Source organism: Pleurodeles waltl, chromosome 3_1, assembly GCF_031143425.1.
Source record: "Pleurodeles waltl isolate 20211129_DDA chromosome 3_1, aPleWal1.hap1.20221129, whole genome shotgun sequence".
NCBI classification, from domain to species: domain Eukaryota; kingdom Metazoa; phylum Chordata; class Amphibia; order Caudata; family Salamandridae; genus Pleurodeles; species Pleurodeles waltl.
In genome coordinates, this window is record NC_090440.1 from 1683416954 (window position 1) to 1683441284 (window position 24331).

General features: G+C 38.7%; 1 protein-coding gene across 1 annotated transcript in view; it reads left to right on the forward strand.

Annotated features, from left to right (window-relative positions):
* Window positions 1-24331, forward strand: part of ITGA4 (integrin subunit alpha 4) — a 365777-nt gene that overhangs the window by 185962 nt on the left and 155484 nt on the right. Inside the window, exons 8-11 of the mRNA XM_069225453.1 lie at window positions 13840-13902; window positions 13984-14121; window positions 20216-20324; window positions 23331-23425. Coding sequence (XP_069081554.1) covers window positions 13840-13902; window positions 13984-14121; window positions 20216-20324; window positions 23331-23425 — 405 coding nt within the window. The remainder of the gene's footprint in view (window positions 1-13839; window positions 13903-13983; window positions 14122-20215; window positions 20325-23330; window positions 23426-24331) is intronic.

A 24331-nucleotide genomic window follows, 5' to 3' on the forward strand; every position in this document is an offset into this window, starting at 1 on the left:
ATCCCTTCCAGTGATTTAGCTATCAGAAGACAAAATGTTAATACCTTAGAGTATAAGAGGCAGGGGATAGCATTAAAAGAAGTTTGTAAGACATAGAAGGTTTCATTCATGGAAGCACAAGAAAAATATCTGGCTTTGATGTTTAAAGGACTATGTGTAAAGGGCATTATGAGTATTTTTTATTGTGTATTATTGAATGAGTCTTATTAGTTTACATGTTTGTTACTTGTGCAGTCATAATGTTTATTGTTTTGTTCCTCAAGTCTGTTTCTTCTTGCATATAAAAGAGAGATGTGTTGTTCACAATTGTTGTACGTAGGCTACTTGTGAGTACTCCTCATGTTTAATAATAATTCTGGCACAGGATATTCTAAGAAATATTTACTAATTATGCTTGAATATTGTACTCTAAGGTACTTGTCATCCAGTTAGGGAGGTAACTGTTAGGTGGATTTTGATACATTTCCAGAAGAGTGGCTATATTCTACATGGTGTGTTACCATCCCGTAAAGAACACAAATTCCTATAACATGGTGCGCTTGTTTAGGCCTCCTTGCGAAATCAGGAGGGACTACCCCAATACATATGGTTTCACTCTGTCTCTTTAAGTCCCTGGTTTCCCTAATATCTGCAATAATCTCTATCTTCAGGGAGGATATTTGTGGCAGTAATGTAAGGAGCAGGCCCACGATCCTGATCTGGTGGTGCACGCTGTGTATCTCAGGGACGTCAACTAAAATCATACATGAACAATTTTAGTGCCACTATCCTGGAGATCAGGATCCAGTAAAATGTCCTAGTGAATGCCTCACTGGAGCAATGACACTATGGTCATAGCATTCTGGAAGTATTTACTCCCTGTTCAAGCAGGGCACAACATACCTTTTCACAACTCAACAGCTGTGCAGAATTCCAGCGGGTATCAAAAACACAAAACCATTTTCTCATAGAAACTTTTCACACAATAACTCTTCTGGCTCTGTCTGACACACACACATACACACACATACACGCACGTGCACCACCCCAGTCCCCACCCCCTTTCGACCTAAGTATTAGGCTGTTCCCTGAATACCCTTCTGCATCTCCGCAGGCTTCTGTTGATTGCTCTAGATGAATGTCATGAGGAGGCCCTATGTCTTGGGCAGTGAAATAGGAAATAAGAGTCAGCCCAGTGCCTTTACCTTACCCACGTAGGCTAGTAGCCCTATACTGGTGACTTGAAGTGCATTACTGACTTACTGTCTACACTGAACTCAGGGTCCACTGACTTCATCCTATCCTCTGATCCTCCCACCTGTTGATAATGTCCTGATGAGGTACAAATGTGATATCAAAGGTTGAAGGCCAGATCGAATGACTTAACACAGTAGTTATTTTTATTTAGATCTCCAGCTCTGGTTAGTTTTAAAAAAATATAACATGGTCACGTTCCTTCCAACAATCTAGTGGCAAATTGACACTTCATGTTTTGCCTGTGATCTTTTACATTTTTATCTAGCTGCTTTCATGAGAATGATGTAAGTGGCTGGGCTTTTCCAGACAATCTTTGCATTTTACATACAAATGAGACCTACTTGTATGTAAAAACATGACTGCAATATTTAGAGTTTATATATATGGAAGATTTAGGCCCTTACAAACTAATATTTGGAACTGTCGTAATAGCTAGCAGGCTGTACCAGATAATACATAATTTTATAAACCTGTTGACATTAGTTATGCAAAAAAAAAATATATATATAGAATAGCGATATTCTTCCATTCTGCTGTTTAGGAAGCTACATGCGTTAAACAACATTGCAAGGTCGTCCAGCTAAGCACAAAGCTAACATGGCAGGAAGCACGTTTTGGTACAATTACCTGCCTTTCAGATATGTTTCTAACTGAAGCATTGTTCACACAGCAATACAGATACAAGAAGCTGCCACATAACTCCCCCTTCATCTCTCCATGTAGAATCATTGAGGAAGAAGGAATAAAGAGACCTAGGAATTAGGGAGGGGCCAACACTAAGACTAATTGCTTGCAGAGAGTGCTGGAGAGCTGATATCCGACTCCAAAGCTTCTCAGAGGTATATGGGGATAATGCATGGCTATGCACAATATTGAGACAGATGATGCTCACAGGCCAACTAAAACCATGATTGAGAGGCTGAGGTGTAAAAATAGGTAGGATTTAGATGATTTACTATAGACAGTAGGAATGTGCAATATAGAATAGTTTGAGTTTTTCTAATATTTATTTTGTTTTATATGATGGCTACAGAAATAATCATAGTTCCTATCATTATTACGTACAAAGTTTGTGTGCTAATTGTACCTAATAAATGACTAACGCTTTTAAAGCATGCAGGGCTGTGTGTGTGTGTGTGTGTGTGTGTGTCTCTACTGCTTTCACTGATCAGTTTAAGGGTCTGCACAACTGCAACTAACCCCTACAGATAAGAGTATCTCTGACAGGGCTGTCTGACTCCTAAACCTAAATCTACATGAGTCTAACTCATGATAAAGAATGAGAGGCATCTGTCTGCTTTCTTTTTCTCCAAAGTGGGGGGGGGGGGGGGGGAATTAGGGTAGGGCGGAGGTTAGCAAATATCCCTAGGAGCTAAAGAAATCCATCTTGTGTGCCCCACATTTGGAAGAGGCATTACAAGATGGCAAGGCTGAAACTTTAAGGATCTTTTAAAGACTTGAGTCCCTGATGTAGCTGACATATAAAATTAACCTCTGGAAGTGTTTAGTCAAAAGACAATAAAAGTTATAATAGGGCATTGCCCAACCAAACAGAATGAAATGCCATTATTTGTTGGAGAGAAAACTAAACCAATTGGAGGCAGTTTATCACGATTCCCAATCACAGAATAAACACTGTATTTTAAACATATATTTGAATATTAAACATATGATACAGAATGTGCAACAGTATCAGTCTTGGGGCCCTCTCTACATGACTACTAGGGGTGGTGTGGCGTAACTCTTGTAATTTGCAGTAGTGTAATTACACAAAATCACAGCAAATGATGCAAGATTACAATGAACTACGCGGAGAACAAACTTGCCTTTAGCTCTATTTTCTAAGTGAAAAATTGACCCTTAAATCTGAAATGAACCCGAGTTTGCATTTTATGCTAAGAAAGTAGCACTAAATTGGATGGAACTGGGGCAGAAGCAGCCATCAGCTGCTCTCTCGCTCTCTGTTCCCGTGCTCTTAGATAAGCATTTTTGCCCCAAATTACTCACACAGGTATAATGGCAAAGTTTTTAGTAATTTCCCATCACAAAAGTAACAGACATTTACCAAAAAGTACTCCAATTACTGCGGGATAAATGACATTTTCCCCTGGCCTAATGAGTAAACATTGTATGCCCTTAAATGTGGTATAGCAGAAAGTAGCGAAACAAAAACAGGAGGAGCATGGAGCTTCTCCTTCTGTGCTTTAGGGAGAAAACCTATAGGGATTAAAGACACAGTCTCTGAGTTTGGTCTTGGAAAAAGTGTAAGTGATGCAGCAGTATTAGCTACTTGTGAAAGAGAGACTGTCACTTCACAAGATCAGAAAGTGATGTATTTACCGAAAATAATATCTCAAGTTTACATTCATAAAGTAAGAGTCACCTTAGGGGCGAGGCTTCAGAGACCTCAATTAGAAACAAAGATGAGAATGAAAATCAGGTGAAAAGAAACCAGAGATGCAATGATCCTGGGAAAAAGAGAGAAATATGAATTCATGTGATGGATTACACAAAAAAGTACTTTTTTTTTTAGTAAAGATGAAGAGCAGAAATGATGTAACCTGATAAATAGGAGAGAAATAAGAGATCCAGATATAAATCAATCCACAGATCAGCGTTATCCCTATTCTTCAAATGATTGTGGATATAAAAAGACAGAGTTCAATAGAGGTGCATACTCTCAACAAGGACCTGATAGAGGGCCAAGCTATCAACAAGGAAGAGGAGAAGGCAGTGAGCCAGGAACCTCAAAACTGCAACCACTGAACAGAGTAGCTGCAGCAACAAAAAGGGGATGCATCACAGAAGGAGAGTTTGTTTTACTGAGGATCGCAGCAGAGCTGGTGGTTGTACTGGACAATGTAATGGAAATAACCAAAGCCCATCCATACCTCAAATACTTCCTAATCATTACTAAAGGTTAAATGCAAACAGAAACGTCAAATGGGTATCTAAACAAATCATATTTGTTGTATAAAGCTAAAATATAAATAGAAGGAGATATTGTGCAACAATGTCAATGCTATTTTGAGCAAAGTTAATTGAGTCTTATGATATAATCTTAGTGGAAAAGAATTGGCCCCAGCAAGTTATCATTGGGGCACTTATAGGGAAGAAAGTTATAACTGGAACATTTTCCTCCCTAGCATTGTAGTCACTTAAAGATTAATATGCTACTAAATGGATATTACAGTTAAGCCCTGCACTAGACAGAAATAAAAAAAGAGGAGATGAAGAAGCAACTCCCTAAGTAATTCTTTTGAGATGAACCACATAGGCAATAACTATTTTCAATAAAACCAGAAGCCAAAGAGATCTTAAGCACATTGTTAGTGGATTATAGTATCTAATAATAGAGGTCCATTGTCAATCAACAATGAACACCCATGTTTATCGAGTGTTGAAATCTAGTAATTCTGAGAGAAGAGTCTTAAATTATCACAAGTTAACTTTGCATTGGAAAACAAATGCAGTACAACATGCACACAGCACAGGACTAATGATGCAACAAGTGTGCAAAAAATACAAAACCAAATTAGATATGGAGAATTAATTTTTTTACACAAGGTGTAGCACCAGAATCATATTATTTAACATCCTTTACCCTAGAAGGAGTTCAATTTGGTATACAATGCTAAAATTGAACCGGTGGCAGGGCCACCATCATCTATTTTTGGGGACCAGCAATTATTTCCCTGAATCAGACTTTTATGTAGAGCAAGAGAGGAAAAATTAAACAAAATGGGAAGATGGAAGAAGAAAAAGACTGCACAACTGTCACCAATGGAGAAAACAGGAACTTTCAAGAGTGAGATAAAGAGGCGTCAGGTGGATTTAGGATTACCAGCCATTGTCTTCAGCACACCGATGTTTAATTGCACCAGCTGTGGGCTTCTGAGCAGAGCTTCGGGCACCGGTGCTTTTTCTTTTACAAATCATGCACTGGGTAGGACTAGTCATGGGGTGTTTTCCGCAAGAACAATAGAGATACTACAATGTGCAATATGTTTAAGTGTAGTTTCCTGTGTTGATGACATTTACGTCAAAGATGATGATTTGACAGAATATTTACATCATATAGACAAAATGATCACTGTTCTACCAGAAGCAGGATACAAACTGAATTTCAAGTAATCCAAAATATAATTTTTTTAAGTATTTTTTCTAGGATACAAGTCATCCAGTGAAGGAAATTGGCTCACACCCATGTTTATAGAGAAAACTGTGACTCATGAACCTCAAAGTTCCCAATAAGAACAACAAGCATTAATGGGATTCCTAATTTTGTTCCACGCCATATTTGTCACATTTTACCCAGAAAGCAAAAAATTTTTTTATCAACTAATTATACCTACATTTCCTAGCAAGGACTGAAAACAGCAGATTCACACAGATATTCCAAGATTTTCAAAGACATGATTACTGCAGCACATTTGCAAACAAGAAATAAAACCTTTAATCTGGTGATCAGAATAGTACCTAGTCAATCAGCTTATACATATACATACAATGTAGGACAGACTCTCTCATTCACATTTATATACATCTGCAGAGGAGAGATTTATTCTGACAGAAAAAGTACGTACAGCGGCAATACTTAAAGAGCTGCCAAAGCACAGGAAAGAGAATGGTCATAGTAACACCAATACCATGTATGGAAGCTGCCACTAAGGCAAGGGTCCAAAATTCATGTGCATTCCACATCCATTGGATACAGTGAGCAACGGGTCAAGCTGGTACTGCTATATAGTTTGAATGTAATCCTTCATTGGCAACACAGGAATTCCTATAGTGTTGGTATAGAATTCTACTAGTTCTGTTTACAAAACAACTACATGAATATCATGCGTTTTATTTGTTTACTGATTGAGCTGGTCAACCTGCAACAGGCACAAAACTGTGGTAGTTTGTAGCCTGTCCAGCACTGCAAGGAATATTTGAGGGTTCTGAATTTAAAATTACTGGCATACACATGAAGGTCCTAGGAGATTCTGCACAAATTGCAGAAGTAAATGCACTTCTAGCTCTACAAAATACACACAAATCAGTTCCAACAATAATAGTATCCAACTTATGTTTTTCAGCCAAGGGATACAATGTGGATTTAAAACCCTGCGATACCAATGTCTACAAAAACATGTAGGTAAAGCTAATAAAAATTAAACAGCTATGAGTTCAGGCAGCTGTTCTTCGATAACTGATTTCCATTGGTGTAGGTCCAGCACATACTGGTGCACCAGAGTGAAGGATTTCACTTCAAAGGCAATTCTGCCACAGATCAGGCTGTGAAATATGTAGTAAAAGTGATATGATCCAGTTGAAAACCAAAACTGAAATGGTTATAGGTTTGGCAGTCCAATTATCGCACAATAAAAACAAATGTGCCTCCATACCTTCCAGAGAAGTACAACTACTTCCTGGGAAATGATGTAAACATACCTAACTTATGGGAATGTTAAATTCTGAATGAATTTGCCAGATTGCATTTAATAAAAGCTGAAATTGAAGCAATAGGCTCTAAGCATGACGTGGTGACTGAAACATTGCACATCCTACAGGAGCCTTACTGTTGGCTGTTATTGGCAAAACAATATGTGTTATGGGAAATTTGTTAGAAATAAAATGTTCTAGAATTATTAGAACCCAGCTGTTTCATTGGAAAAAGCTGTTCATCCTTTCCAAAATGTTTACTTGGATCATATCAAGCCAATACTATTGGTAGAGAGAGAGAGAGAACTATATATTAGTAGAGAGACATCCATGCACTCGATTTATATGGGTATGGCCTCAATGCCAGGCTACGACTCATGCAGTCATAAAAAGACTTGTTAGACTTAGTAGGAGTGGGTTGGATTCATACATTTCAATCTGACCAAGGGCCAGATTTTACCTCTAGATGAGCTGAGCACTTGCTAAATTGGGGGTTACCCTCTACTTCTCATACCCCCTCACAGGCCCAGTTCAAAAGGGTCATAAAGAGAGCTAATAGTACATTAAATAAAAAGCCTTAACTGTGTGGGTATCAAACAATGATGGATCATGGGTCCAAAATCTGTCAGGTGCCCAGAGGGCAATAAATAATATGCTAAGACATTTATGTAATGAGTGAAAAACGTTCTATGCAAAGTAAATGGAAAGGATTTAAGAATAGTATAAAATAATATAATTAACTTCCTTAGGCATACATGTTGCTTGCTTTAGAATCAATCACATTAGTAAATTGGTTAATAATGGTATTTATATTATAGGGATGGTGGATGGACTACACATTCCAGGAGTAGAAAATCCAGCTATTATAATCAGAAAGTCAAACAATCAATGTGAAATTCATAGTATACTTAGATGAAATCGCCATATCTCCATTAAGTGCAAGAATGATATTGAAACTTTTTTTTTAATAATCAAAATGCTACAAATCTTACATGTGTGTTTGTTTCTAGGACCAAACATTACTTTGCATTTGTAAATAATATGTTGAAAATGTTCATCCAATTTAGAATATGACCATAGCAGTAAAACAGAATGGGGTACAGAAAGTTGTCAAATTCAAGGGTCAGACACATTGTTACTGGCATGTTACATTCCCCAATATTTTATGTTTTTGAGTGACACAATTCAGCAAATAATGTGTGTAGGTTTCCCTGATGTAAATGAGTTATTAATACTTCAGGGGCCTGGGGAAAACTATTCTCATTTATTGAATTAGAAATGGAGAAGAACTTTGAATGATAATGAATGCAAGCAGTGGTTAATAATGGTTCTTTTAAAAATGTATCCTCAAAATGAAAAAGAACAAGTGTATGGATTTCACAAACAAATGAAAGTTCCAAACAATTTGCTAAGTGGGTTACTGGTCCATTAGCACATAAACCAATCCTAGGTATAACAGAGTACATATTGACACTTTTAATAAAGGTAACTTATGCTAAGAGTGTGTAAGTGTTTTGTCATTGGAAACTTAAAGGCAGCACATAGATGCATTGCATGAAAATATGAATGTTGATATCTTTCTTAAATGTCCAAGAAAGCACAGGAAAAGGAAGCAAAATATGATTACCCTGACAGCTGTGACCATAACACATAAATGTGATGCAGAAGCTCTACAGAAATGTAGCAAAAATAAATGTAGAACATTTATAAGGAACATTTAATTTAATAGACCATGTATTGAAGATGATGATAAAGAAAATATATTTAATAACAGGAATGTCTTCTATTACTTCTGATGCAGTAAAAAGCAGTAGAAATTATAGACTTTAACAAGAACAGTTGAAAGATATATGCAGTTTAAAAACCTCTTCACATGAATTTATATCACATAAAGTTCAGTGAAATCTCATAAATGAATCAAAATATCCGCCCTATGAAAAATGTAGTATTACATGGCTAATAGATGGATATATTACAATACTTATTAATGTATTGCAAATAGAAGCAGTTGTATTTAAAAAGATGTTGGTAGGTATATACAATTGGGAGAATCAGTTTTGAAAAATATATTGGGAATTTGATATTTAATGCATTGCTTATTTGAAGAACAACCTGTGTTTTTTAAATGCAAACATCCATTCAAATCCAGTAGAAACCTCACTTATACATAATCAAATCGTTTTTTTAAAGAATGCACCACAAACACAGCTGAATATTTTGTAAATTGAGTGTCTCTACAAACAAACATTTTATAGATGTTAGAAATAATGAAAAATTGTTCTCATGTTGTGCTGAGATGCGAGCATTTGTGCAGTCCCATCTACATCAATTAGTCCAGTTGGTCTTGCATTTTTTAAACAATAACGGATGAACAGTCAGTTCTGTGGTACAGTAACAGACAATCTGAGTAGACTAATTTAGGAATTATGTGGCAGATTAACTGATCTGGTGGTATTCCAAACGACTTAAGTGGATGACCAGCAATCAAATGAGGCATTAACTGATGGATGAGTAGTTGTGGCATTTTAACTAGTGTGCATAAAAATGTGGCACTAAGACAATGGCCAGTGCTTCTTTGCAAACTGACCTACTGTTAGACGTGTTGTGCAATTTTAAGTGACAGGAAACCATTTACTGAAACAGTAAATAATGGGAGGAGTAGTAATGATTGAAATGATAAAGAATGGATTCAGAGTAGTGGAATTAAGGGTAAGTAATTAAAAACATAATCTATGCATTCACATCCTTACTTCACGCTTTATGTATGGGGTATACCGAAGTAAAAAATTAGCCAGGACAACTTGTAAAAAGTCTCACATTTGAAAGGTTTTAGGTATTTAATATTAAAAAAAAGAAACGTGTATATTACTTCATAGCAGAAAGTATTCTAGGACCAAGAATACCATCCAGGTGAGCTTCATGAACAATCCTCTAATTGCTTATAAACGTATACAAATCTCAATCATTTAGGCTTCTTGGGATTCTGTACAAGAAACAGACATGCCTGTCATAGACTTTCCCTGAATCATAAAGGGCAGGAAATATTGCAAAATTAATAAGCAGAAGCAATCATAGCTTCAACTCAGAAACTTAAAATCTAATGCCCTGACTCAGAGTCTTAGGTACAATTTATTGTATGGTAAAAAATCTGACAGTGAGGTTTGTAATGTATTAGAAATGATAAATAGCAATTAATCCTAGTCTTCGTGGAACAACATGCAATTATTGGTGCTTAACAATCCAAAATCTGCATGTTACACACTGTTAAATTCCAGCATGTATACCCTGCTGTAATTTAATGGAGGGTGAGGTATGTAGCGCTTGGATGCAGTAAATATCACCCAACTCTGAATTCTGACCCATGCACACACAGAAGTTTGCTGAAGGGGCTGGTAAAAACTGATCAACAGAGAACCAATGCCTCACTAGTAGTTTTGGACCCCATTCTTACCTGAGCCAAAGTTAATTAAAAGAAAATCTGTTTGACTGATGGGCCGACTCATTCATAGTAGTACAAAAGAACTCTCCAGATTTTACAGCACATCCTCCTCCTAAACGGGAAGTGATGGAAAGAACTCAGGAGGATTAACTTCTTTCCCAAAATTTAAAGGAGGAAAAACTTTGCAGCAAAAGAAAGTCCTAATTTAAGACTCCCTTATTTGAAAAAATATGGAGGAAATGCTATCTACAAGAAATTGAAACCTATTTACCTGATCTTCTAGCCAAAGTAATCACCAACAGGACGAAAGTTTTACAAATATTTTATTCTTTGTAAATGCTTACATGGAGAATTTTCTAAGGTCTCTAAAGCTGCTACCAAAATCTTAGAACTATTTTAATGTCCATAGGGGCTCTAATGGAGAATTTTGTTTAAGATCTCCAAAACTAGAGGTAAATTCTAGCTGGAAGCCTAAGGCCTAAAAGAAGGTTGGCAATTGAAAAAAAAACACTTGATCAGGCATAACAATCAAAATTCACAGTATTTAACCTCACCAAAGCATCTCCAAACGGATTTTTAGATTGTCATTGCATCCCAAGAATAGCTACTGGCACGCCTACTGAAACCTTTCCTGAAGAAATGAGTAGATATGGGTAGTTTCCCCTTCAAACTATCTGCCACATCACCCTCACTCCAGATCCTGAAGGAATTTCAATGATGTGAGTAAATCTAAGGATATAATATATTTTGGAAGCCTGAATTGCAACAGCTAATTCTCTAGATATTCCTTCTTTAGTAAGCCAGGCCACTCAACTACCAAGTTACGTAGTGGATTTGACCTAGAACAAACATTCTTAGGCAATTCTGTGTAGCTCAAATGAGAAATAACTGTCAGAAATACCATTTCCAAGTATGTCTTAATCAGGGTCAGAAAAAGGATACCAGGAAGTGTGGGGTCATACTAGAGTAATCAGGATTACTAATGCTCCCTCCCTCCTTAGTTAAATCAAAAGCATCACTATCAGAGACAGCCGGGCAAAGGCATAAGAGGTCTCAAGAAAGACAATCTAGCCCCTGAAACTGATCCTTCTGAATACATTAACAAATGAAATGGGAAAGAACATTTTCCTGACTGGCAAAATATCTAAGACTGGCATGCCCAACTTCTGACTTAGGGATACAAGCCACTGAGAGCTCAGATCCGACTTCTGGGATGCAAGGAAATTACAGAGTTTTTCTGTTGTTATCTCCTGGATATGAATCGCTGCAATTGTTGGCAGAATCTTCTCTGCCTAAAGAAAAATCGAAGTTGTGATTGTGCTCAAGGATTGGAAACAAGTCCCATCTTGTTTTTTACGTAAAATATGTTAGATTATCAGTCTGGATAAGAAATGTGCCTGTAACAGCAAAGGGAAAGATCTCATTAAAGCCATCAATTCAACGTTTTACAGTTGGAAGAATGCATCATCTGCTGATGGGATCCTCTGCCTTGCAAAACCTGATCCTCCATTCAGGCTTCCCAGCCCAGTAAAATGACATCCATATTCATCTTCGTCGTGGCTGGTGGAGAAATAACTATTTTCTAAGATGTAAGGATCCAGGCACCATTTAATTTATCTCTGGTTGTGTGACTCGTGAAAATGTTCTGTTTGAAGTCTTAATAAATAGTTTTTCAATAATATAATAATATGATTCACTGTACTCCCCAGTTAAAAAGGGATTTTTTTGCAAATGATGCTGCCATATCCCTATGAATCTGCTGTCAAGACTTTATCCTAGGTGTTCTCTCTTTCATGTTAGGTAACACCTGATTTATAATTTTCTGAACTTTTCTCCCTAGAAGAACAATCTTCTGGATTAACCAAAGTATGGCCAGTCAGGAATGCCAGAATCAAGTTCTTCTTTATTGCAGGTGCAAAGACATCTTCTGCATACTCCAATGCATACATCCTTTTAAAAAAGCATGTATTGATGTTATGGTCCCGAACCCTCTATTCCCTCAAAATCAAAGCCAAAGTAGAAGGTATGGCACACTGCGGAGAAAGGTTGATTCTCATTTTGTACTGGCGATTTACGAAATCCATTGTTTTCTTTCCTGTGATAAAACACTTGACTGACTTCTTTACTTTTAATATGTTTGCCAGAAGAGGTGGTGATTGGACCTGCTTAGTCTGAAGAGTGGAAGCCTAATCACTCCATTCCTGATTTTCATGTGTCTCACCATGCCTCTTTCTCTTATCAGTGTTTCACAGGCCAAGGCTTTTGTCACTGGCTTCAGAATCAATCAGCTTCTGGATGTCACTGGCTGCCATCACTCCAGAGTGAGCAGGAACAAAAAGTGAAGCTGAGCACCTGGAAACACTCCACCTATTCTCATTTACTTTGTCATCAGGAGAAGAGACACTAGACCATTGCTTTCTTTTGGCATCCCTTTTCGCCTCCATGCTGAAGAATGAATAAGCCTCGCAACCTCTCAGTAAGCAATCCGTAAGGAGAAAAGGGCTAGAAAACCACCAATCCTAAAAAGTGGCCTGACTGGCCAATCAGAAACAAACTTTCTTTAACCACACCAAACCAAACTAATAAATTACATCTTTCCTTTTTTCTTCAACCAATCTAAAATAGCAGGCCAGAAGCTATAAAGGACCAGTAAGGAACTTAGTTAAATACGTACTGTGGCTCAACTGATATAGCATGCTCATAAGGTTGTTCAGAATGACCACTGGGGAATGATGCCTTTTCAAAGAAGTCTATTTTACAATAACTTTGAATGGATATTCTGTAGCATAGAAACTGATTGGCAGGTGTTCCCATAATAACTGATGGTCCTCCTGTCTATCATGAATCATAAATTTACCTGTACCATTAAGGTCTATCAGAGTTGCCACCCACCTATCTTTTCACTTCACTCTTTCTTCGAAGATCTACAGTCAAGCTTTTGACCTTCAGAAGAATAATAAAAACTCACTCCTTCATTTTAGCCTTTTAACCACCTTCATTATCACTATTGAAAAAGCTGGTGACTACTGCACTCATCGTTCCTTCTCTCAACCAAATGCACCTCTAATGAAATACAGTATTACAAAATCGCTGGTTCAAGATGTCCTATCACATCTTACTGCCTCCTGTTTGTTTTTACTGCCCATTTTCTTATGTGCATGCACCAATGAAACATTGCATCTTGTTGATGCACTTACACACCATCTACACGGTGAACCGTCCTGTACATCGGACATAAATAATAGAAGCTAACATGTCTGGTATCGCTAATTGACGATTTGTTGCTGTTATCAAAGCAGGCCTTAGTTGTTTGAATCACCTGCACATTTGCAACATTTGGAGCAATTAATCATTAAACATCTCCTTTCTTTGAACCTAACTAACCATCCTGTTTCTTTGTAGTAGGTATGGGTTCCACCACTGCACCTGCAGGTGGTTGTGCTTACAGTATTTTACACTAGTGGTGTAAAATAAGGCCAGATCACACCATGGCTCAAACTTGCTCCCAATTTTTTGTTAGCCAGTTCAGTCGGTAACTCAATTTTCTTGTTTACCCAGAACGGCATCAGGAGCTAGATGTATCTCTGAAATTAAAGATGAGTTTTTGAAATGTTAGTGTTATTACCATGCATATGTAACACAGCAACAGGTTTGGTCCAATGCCACAGTGTTTTTGTAACCTATTTTTGATATTATATCTTTTCCTTTGAATCAGTGTTATCTTCTCTTTTTAGGTATACGTTTTTACCATTGAGGAAAAAAAACTGGAAATTATGTTTGAAGCAAAGGGTAAAAAGGTAACTTATTGAAAGTGGTATAACTTACAAGCAGTTTAGTTCTTTTATCCTGTTGCCAAACTCAATGTTTTAATTTTACAGCTGGGCTCATACTTTGGCGCAGCAGTCTGTGCTGTGGATTTGAATGCTGATGGCCTGTCAGACCTGCTAGTAGGAGCCCCAATGCAAAGCACAGTTAGAGAAGAAGGACGTGTTTTTGTGTACATCAACATGGGTTCAGTAAGTTCTGTCATCTAATTGATTTCTTTATGTCAGATTATTATCTATATCTATACTGCAAGTAGGGATGCATTTTTGGAACGCAGGTATCATCACACACTTTATTTTGGTATATGTCATAAAAGCATAAGTACAAACAAGCAATATTAAAATCACATTTAAAACAAGCTAGCAGCAGTAAGTTACATAAAATACAGACACATTTAAAGTTAAAAGAAGCAAGATCATAATAAATTCAAAAGAAGATAATGAAACTTCATACGTCGCTAAAAAAGACGAGGCGGCCACCACCAGTCCTAAAAATATATTCCTTTGCCGAATTCGCCACAGGGAAACTGCAAGCAACTGGATGTGATGTATCAGTTCTTAGTAGTCTCAAGGATGTCCTATAGTCTCTGGCCCCAAGGTTCTGGCATAATGGCAAAAACCACCTCCTCCTATAAACATGATACATTGAACAACAATGAAAACATGAGCACCAGATTCTGGAACATCGGAGCAGAAGGGGCAATACGGGTCGAGATCAGAGCCTGATTGATGCCATTTAGCAGTTACTATATGTAAAGGCAGAATGCCTAACCAAAATTTCACATAAAATTACCTTGCTTATGGTGGCTCAAACTCATCCATTTAACCTTCTAAATTAAAATCATCTGACAATTTCAGAAAGGGAGCAATAAAATTGCCCCCCCCCCACCGCTCCTGCACCTAAGGAATCTATCATACATATACGGCCAATAACTCTCCTTATGCTCAGATTTAGAGAGTACACAAGCACTCAGTGGGGTTGCCCATAGCTCCTCATATCCAATTTCAATGAGGTGGCTTTCAATAAACTGAAACCAAGGTATCTTGGTGGCCCCTGGTAACCTCAAAGCTTTCTCCCGCCCCTGGTTAAATGTCAACAAATTGGGAGAAGCCCATATCCATCTGCAATACAGGGGGAGTCTTAGACCAACTTTTAGCACCTGTGATCTATTCCCCAATTCTAGCCTCAGGGAAACAAGTGGGGTGCTAAATGGAAGGTTAAACAAGGAGCAAAGGAACCTGTTCTCCACAAGCTCCAATTTGCTGACATTAACATGGCCCCTTATGAAGATGCACCAAAGGCCTGCATGTTATAAATATACAACATGGGAGAGATTGGGTGAAAGAAGGAGCCTCTTAAGGCTCTTAGTAACCCTACTGTATATTGCTCCAATTTTAATAAATTCTTTTGAATTTGCATCACCTGGCCAAATTTACTACTCAAATGTGTGTACTCTCTCTCTAGGGGGATTCCATTCATCACAGGATGGACACGAGATAACACACAAGAATGGAGCACCATATACTTAGTTTTTGTGACATTGCCGGGCCTCTCTGCTTGCAGAAAGCCCCAAACTAGTTTAACAGGTTTTCAATACCCATTGGTGTCTTCCAAACCAGCAAGGTGTCATCAGAAAACAAGAGTGCTGGACCCTTCCTATTAGCCAATATCGGGGCATCATGGTTACAACGCTCAGGCTGAGCCACCAACTCATTAATGTACAGCAAAAATAAAGTTGGAGCAAGGACACAACCCTGCCTGACACCCTGGATAACTGGAATAGGTGGACGTAACTCTCGCAAGGACCTACACCTAACCTGTGCATAATTATTGTCATGTAACCTACAATGAGATACCTAGGGGCCCCCAGGGCAACCAAAACCCTCAACAGGGCCTTTCTAGGCACCAAATTGAAGGCAGATCTGAGGTCCATGAAATTGACAGACAAGCTCCCCCTTCCCAGCGTTACATTTCAATAAGGAAATTGGAAGCAAAGTACTTGATTGACCATGCTTGTTCACGCTCAAACCCTGCTTACAAAGGGGTTAGCAGCTCCACATTTTCCATCCATGAGTGCAACCTACCAAGCAAGATCTTAGAGAAGAGTGTTTCTAAGAATTGATTACGCTGATTGGCCAATCATTAGAGGGCAGCGATCTCAGGCCCCTTTTAAAAATGGCAATGATTTCGGCCCCTGGCCAGGTGGGGGCATGGCACCTCCCACCCATAATTATGTTACACATCAAGGGGAAATAGACACTCTATATGCCGTTATCGGCCTTAGAAAAATCCCCCAGCATCGTATCTACTCCAGGCACCTTGTCTAGTGTCATCCAGTTAACTGCTTCAGCAACTTCACTAGCCAAGATAGGCACATACTCTTCCTCCCTTGGTATGCAAACTCCCCCGGAGGTGAGAAACACAGGTCGATCTGAGCCTTTCAGCACTATGGACCCAATATAAAACTGTGAAAAATGGTTAATAACCCAGACAGTGATGTTGCAGGGGATATCTGTGGATTCTCCTACTCCCCTACCAGCCAGGACTCGCCAAATGAACATTGTTCTTTATTCCTCCCTGAAGTCAGGAGGGTTTCCCATTTAGCTGTTTTAAAATCTCTTGGCACTGGATATTACAGTTTTATAGGTGGACCGTGCATCCTGTATAGATGCCCTACAACCCCACCTTTAGGGCATCTAAAAGTGCCCGTTTTGCTGTTCTACATGATTTAGAGTACCATGTCACCATTCTCCGTCTCCTTGTCAAAGCCTTCGATTCCACCAAGAAAATTTGTTTCAGGGAGGAGGCAAGGTATTGTGAATTGCAGGAAGGGCCCCACAAGAAGTGAAATCATTGGCATTTACCCTAGATGCCCTCACATCTGACAGAGTTGAGTTAATAGCCTCATAAATTTGCAGATGTAAGCACAAGGTGCCGGCTACAGTGCTCCATTTGAGCCTACGTTCATTGCTAGCAGGCACTAACCTCTCATCAAAAGTTTCATTATCTGCGCTACTAAGTCTAACACCTAGTGATTTTAGCGAAAGGTCCAAGGCATTATGATTGCTACCTAAGAAAGAAATCACCTTCATACCAACCAAACTTTGGCCATAATCAAACATCTAATAGAATATAGTCTATCAAGCTGGTACATCCTGTTTGATTAACTGTATGCTTTCCCTCCCTATCAGACCGAGTCCTTCCATTGCAAGGACGCAGTTTATTAGTCAAGGCAAGAGCATTGAGCTGAAGGGCAGTTGAAGATCATTTCCAAATAGGGGGAATTACCATTCCGGTATAGCCCAGATACCATCTTCATCATTAACTTCCCACCACTCAATATGTCAGCCCAGAAACTTGCTCCAAGACCAAGTGGTTCAAAATTGCAATTCAAATCCCCGCTATCATTTTAAAATAGCCAGACAGGAGTACTGACAGGTGGGAATTTATTGAGTCATTGACCAGAAAATTAGTACCGGTGCCTACACTCCTGATATATAAATTATCATTGCTGAGGGAAACTGTAGAACAACACACAAAACATTCAGAGAAGCGAGATCCATTTCTTTAATCAAATATAGCACGGAAGTTTTAACCCACATAACAAGCCTCCTCTACCTGAGGTGCTGACATTTCCCTGATGAATGCACGGGGTAATCCAAAAGAGCAAACCCACAACGAAAACAGTGTTTACTAGCCCAGGTCTCCTGAAACAAGCATACATCGAAATGATCAGTAAATGTGCCCCACTCTGGGCTTGCCAGCTTGTTCTTTATCCTGGAACCAAGCACTCTCAGTATTAATTGTGGGGACATCAACTGTCAAAAGAAGCTGTGCACGTCTCTCTCCAACCCACTAACCATTGAGAGGGAGAGATTAGCATTGAGGGGAGGGCAACATCTCTTGTCTGCTTACCAGGAACAAGAGTACAAGGTCCCCCTCTTGCAATTCCAACAGAAACGTGGGTCTCAGCTCTCCTGTAGGAACTGGGAGACAATTGATTTGCTCAAGATCACTCAGTGGTGAAAATCTACTGTTAATTGGAACAGCTGGGTGACCCATGCTTTCCAGACTTTGAGTGTGGGACCTGCAGCTCTGAAACCTTTGAGGAAAGACCGGTTTGTACAAATGTGCTAAAGGAAGAGTGATGATAACAGCACCACCCACTGATCTACCCTCCTAGTGTCCTCTTGCTGGCAAACGTTGACACCAATGCCTGATATAATCATGACACGATCTCCTTCAATTGACTTTACTGAATGATAAAGACAACCCACCCTCCTGATTAAAAGAATGTCATTATAATCATTCCGAGATAACCAATGGCACACTTTGTTTTTAAATACCAAGTAAGACTTTTTACCACAACTAGGAAATGATGGAACTCCCTTGAACACTACCACATATGGACAACAGGCTGGGGGAAAAACCAAGCTGGGGAGAACACCCCTGGTTGTAGTTGCTAGAAGCTGTAGTACAACATAGAAGATTGGATCTACCTTCAGATGCCCCTTGATCCTGTTGTTTACTCCTTATTGGGCCATGATTGGCAGGTGGCCTGCTCAATGACCTCCCCATTGGACACAGTGAAGCATTTGATGTAACAGAGGCTCAGTCAGGGAGTATTGCCTTCTTAGCCGAAGTACACATGGGCTGTTTAGAAGCAGCCTGGGTAATTACTGGTATCTGAGTGGGTGGAAGGGACATGGCTGCAGATGGTGCCAAAGAGTCAATTCTGGTTATAAGACCTGAAACTGTCTCCTTAAGCTCATTGGTCTTAAGAACCAAAGGATTAATTGAAGAAGCCACTACAGATTCGAACTCTGTCACAAGAGCGTCCAATGCATTTTTTGGTCAGACCAGCAACAGGCCTGTGACTTGTCTTCCTTTTCTTCCTTATGGCAGGATCCTCAAAATTGGTACTGGGGCAGGCAAGATCAGCCAGCACAGTAGCGTTACTACACACAGTTGAATATTCGCCACAGCCAGCAGCAATGGACTGGAGGGAGCATCACTAGATGTAGCTAAAAGTGGCAACTTACAACAAGACGGCAATACGCATGGCTCAACATCCCGATCAAGGGACAGCTGCCTTTCCTCTAAGTCTATCTCATTCATAATCACTCCTACTGCACGGACAAGAAATGAATGAAGTGTGGTTCCTGTTTGAGTTCCGTTTGTGGTTTAGCAATAATATTGCTTTCTCAGTCAGTTTTCTCTTGCCCATTGTCCCGGTACTTTCGAGTACACCCCACAGTAATACTGTAGGAATTACAAACCAGTGGAAATATAACTCACCAATATCCGTGAGGAAATGGTACAACCAAGGGGGGGCGGTCCAGCCCAGCCTTCTCCACGTGATGACAGCCAAAGATGGGCCTGCCCTTGGCCCAGGCACAGCCCACACCCATCCTGTGCAGCGGGGCTGTGCAGGCGCGAAGTAGCTGTTTCCAGTAGGTGTTGCAGGCAGGTGTGGTGGTGAAGGAGACTGGGAGAGGTAGTCCCCTGTAGCAAGTACATCTGCGCATTCACCCGGCACAGCACAATGCTGTTGCAGCCTCCATAGCAGTGGGGCTGTGCAAGTGCTAAGTAGCACTTTCCAATAGGCATGGCAGGCAGGCAGGTGGGGCGATGAAGGAGACTAGGACAAGTAGTCCCCTGTAGCAAGTACAGCTGCAGCGTCCCCCTGGTACAGCAGAATGGCATTGCAGCCCCTTTAGCAGCAGGGCTGTGCAGGTGCTAAGTAGCGCTTTCCAGTAGGCATGGAAGGCAGGCGTGGTGGTGAAGGAGATTGGGACAGGTAGTCCCCTGTAGCAAGTACACCAGCGACAACACCCTGGTACAGCAGAACGGAGCTGCAGCAATTATAATTTCTCTAAATAAAAAAGTAGAAATGTTGTGGTATGATTGGTTGTGCTAGAGGTGTTTTCATTGCAATCGTGTATTAGGAGTTTTTTCAATTGTTATACTGTATTACTTAATAAAAGCACATTTAGTGTTTACTTTTTTAATCTGTGAAACTTTTTCAAACTTTATGCACGATTTATAAAGCTTTTCTGGATAAATATATGGTTGGCTCTACTGTCTGTTACTGATTTTCTTTTTTTTAATAATATTTATTTGACCATCGGAATATATAAACTGTTCATACAATGTTAGCCCACAGTTTCTTCAGCCTCTGAAGCACATTTATCTCATTAAACATTCTGTCAAATGTTAATCTTTCTATTATAATGCAAACTATTAGTGAATCACAAGGAAGTAATTTTCAATTTTTGCTCCAAGGGAACAATGAAAGAATTGGAAATTGAGCTACTTGGAAGTGATGCTTATGCTGCTCGTTTTGGGGAAACTATAACAAATCTGGGAGACATCGATAGTGATGGGTTTGAAGGTACCGTCAAACCATTCTAGAATTAAATAATGTCTCATACAATTGTTAATGTCATTTATATGAACACAATCGGCCATTGTCGTGGCATGCCAGAGCATTTGGAGACCTGGGCATTAGTTTATACACCGTTTTGTTTTTTACACAACCAATAGGTTTATTGTAGTTTTTTACTATAATTTCTAAAGTATGGTATTCTGAAATTAGGAATTCACTGTTAAATGCCTAATTCAGTTTTTTAATTTTAGAGTTTGTATATTAAATATAAATCTGCTTAAGACCTTAGTACTAAATACAAGTTGCAATTAATAAAATAATCATTGTCATCATGTTCTCTATCATATAATATCTACCATCCCTTCAGAATAGAGTTTGTGTGAACATTTGTGAAAAAAATGCAGATTTTTCCACGAACAATATGCAGATTTTTCCACCAAACTACACTCCCACATCATGTGTGATAAATCATGTTATAGGTTACATTATATTGCTAATCAGCATTTGCCGAGTTTTTTGCGTGCTGTCATACTGTTCTTGTCATTCATTTCACCATTTGTGAGATGGTAACACATTTACATGCACCGCCATATATGTATCTTGATTGGTATGATTGCACTTTCAGGGTCATTGCTATTTTTGAATGGGTATCTAGACATGCAATGATGAATATACAGGAAGATCTGTCTTTGCTGGCACAAATTCGATTTTACCACCAAGGTCATTTTTAGTTCACAGCTGAATAGCAGATGTTATTGAATTTGATCCAAAATGTACATTTATTTACTTTTTTCAACATGTTTCTCTGAACATGTAAAGTATTTGTCCATCGCTTACAATACCATTCATGTGATACATTTTTTTAATATGCAATGTAATGCATGTTTGTAAACACAATCATTTGTTATTATAATGTTCCGGCAAACTTACATTTACTTTGCAGTACTCATCATACTGTCTTAATGGTCGAGCCTTTATCTTTGTTACAGTCACTTCCTCTTAATGGCGTGTACAGTCTTCTAGATTCTTTAGTGGGGTTTGTGCAATTGAAGTGTACTAGGGTCCCACTTAGTACTTGTTTTTAATGTACTAACAGGGCAGTATTATAGCGCAGTACAAAACATGTTACCCGGTTTGTTACAAACGGTACCCTTTTATGTCTGGTTTCAAATCGCTTTAGATCACTCCAGCCCCTTTGTGGAAAAATATTTAATTATTCACAGAGTGGGCTACTACAAACAAGTAGTTCTCATTCTTCCCATATTATAGATTTTTTGGCATATCTTTCCACCACCTATGGAGAGATTGTATTGCATTTCAGGGAGGGGGTTATTTTGTATCCAAACAGTACACATATTTATCAGATTTCTGATTGATTAAATTCCTTACTGCATGCTTACATTTACAATACTATCACCAATACCATCAGTACAAATTCTATCAATGCACCCACAAATACAACCAATGCCACCATCAAGGCTACCACCACTAACACCACACCACTACCGTTACCACACTGCTATCAGTACCTATAACAATACTACCAATACCACCACCACCAAAACCACCTACATTACCACTTCATCACCAATATCACACCACCACCAATACCACCCCTACAGTAAAATACAACCACCAACAAAACAAATGCCACACCAATACCAATAGTACTTCCAGCACCAATCCCCAGCACCAATACCATAACAGACTGTATCACCAATAAAACCACAACCAATGACACCATCAATACACAAGTCATACTACCAATACCAACACTAATGACACCACAAGTATACTACCAATATCAATACCACAACTACCAACACCACACCACCACAATTACCACACCACTACATCGCCAAAGTATCATCACCAATACCACAATCGCCAACACCACCACCGTACCACATTACCAATCCCAATTCCACAACTAATATCATCATCACTCTCATCACCACAATACCATCCTCACTTTTACCACCATCACCACTACCAAGTAATGTCTATATAAGTAGGTCTGGCTTTAATTCCTTATAATAAGGAAAAATATTTCTGCATGCTTTGTTTGACCATGCACTGCACATCAGGCTTATTGGATTTGCCAATGCCTGTATACTCTGTTCTCACATAGGCTCTGTGACCTTTTCACCTGTGTCTGTGCTGTGTACATTCAATATATTGTTCCTACAGCTTTGCAAAAGAATCTTATTTTCATTCTGATAATATTATGACAGATATAGTACATTTCCTTGTAATACATAACGTTTCCAAACATACATTGTAAAGTAGATTTATTTTCTTAAATACATCACTTACCCTAATTCAGTCCTGAAGAAACAAATTTCAGAGGCCCTGTCATAATGACAGTTTTACATTTTTGAGATCCTCTTCTCCTTTCAACAAGACCTTCTGAGAAGTAATCTGTTGCAATCTGTCACACTCTTCTGGCCTGTTGTGGAGGCACAGTAAGGCAGCTGCCTATAGTGGCCTTAATGTAGCACTTGCCCTCTTCATATACTTGATTAGTCTAATGTTTGACTTCTGTTCTTGTTTGTGTATTGCCTTCTATTAGCTCTATCAGATGATTGAAAGGTTCTCGTCTGTTTTTAATAGCCTAGTGAGGTTTAAAAGTGATTTTGTTAGGGACAGCGCTAGTGGTCACCTCCTCTGGGGAAAAAAGCAGTCTGTATCTAACATGAGTGCATTACATTTAACATTCCATTATCACACTCCTCAAGTCACTCTTCACCTCAGCTATTTCCCTGATTATGTAAGGCTTTTTACATTGATGGAAGAGCCATACCAAATCTGCCTCTTACACATCCCCATTTTCCAAGATATGAATATGCTGATTTATTGTGACCTAAGCATCACACAAAATTAGTGATGCCTTTGTCCACCTCACCTAGACAAATGGAAATATTGGTGGAGAACATATGTTAACAGCTAGATTATGTTTTTAGGCTTAGGGTCTGCTTTATTAGTAACTAACTCATGATTCAATTTTTGCAGATGTTGCAATAGGTGCCCCACAAGAAGATGATCTCCAAGGAGCCATATACATCTACAATGGACGAGAGAATGGAATAACATCAATTTTCTCACAGGTATTTCAGATGTGATTGTTTTCTCAAACAGGATACCATTTGTTCAATACATTAACTTCATCATACTCTTTGATCGAGCGGCTATTGATCTTGCATCACCTAAATTGTAAATCTTTGTTAAATGAACATGCTTGGCATGTATTCTTTTTAATAATGTGCCTTTATTGGCCTTAATGATTTGTTGCTCACATACATATGACACAAATCTAAATACTAGTAAACTATAATTTCAATATATGCATTACTATACAACTATGATTATTAATGTTGGGTTTTCTACTGCAAGGAAAGAATGATTGTTCAAGAATGTCTGGGGTCTGATTTTGCTAACTTTTGACACTTTTTGGCCTGCACATTGCAACATCTTTGCTGCATTCTCCATTTGCAGATTGACAGAAAATGATTGTTTAATGAACCATGTGGCTCCTATACATATGTCAGTTTTTAAGGTTGATCACAGGTGTATCTCAACCTCTGTAGGTGTTGGTGCTCATTTCAGTATCATTGTTTGTTTGCTGTGTATGAAGATAGAGAGGCAAAATTTGCAAGGTATACTAAGGAATCTTTTCAATAGCAAATAGGCCCTATCTTAGATTTATCTAGTCCTTACATTTGTGTTTTTCAGCCCTTATGACTTAATTATCTCATGTATTTGTATTTAAAACAAATAAGGAAGACAAGTCAAGTCTTGCAGTAGTTCACTGAATGTATTTTGTGATTACTTTTCTATTGCTTAAAGTAGCTTACACACATGAAAGTTCTACATCTTTAACCTGAATTATATTTAGGTTTTTACTTTGATTAATGGTCTTCTGATGATATGGGTTTTGCTGTCATGTTTGTTTTGGCTTTGTGATCCCTGTGTACCTATTCAGTACTCCGTATCAAGCCCTCTGGCTCATCTCT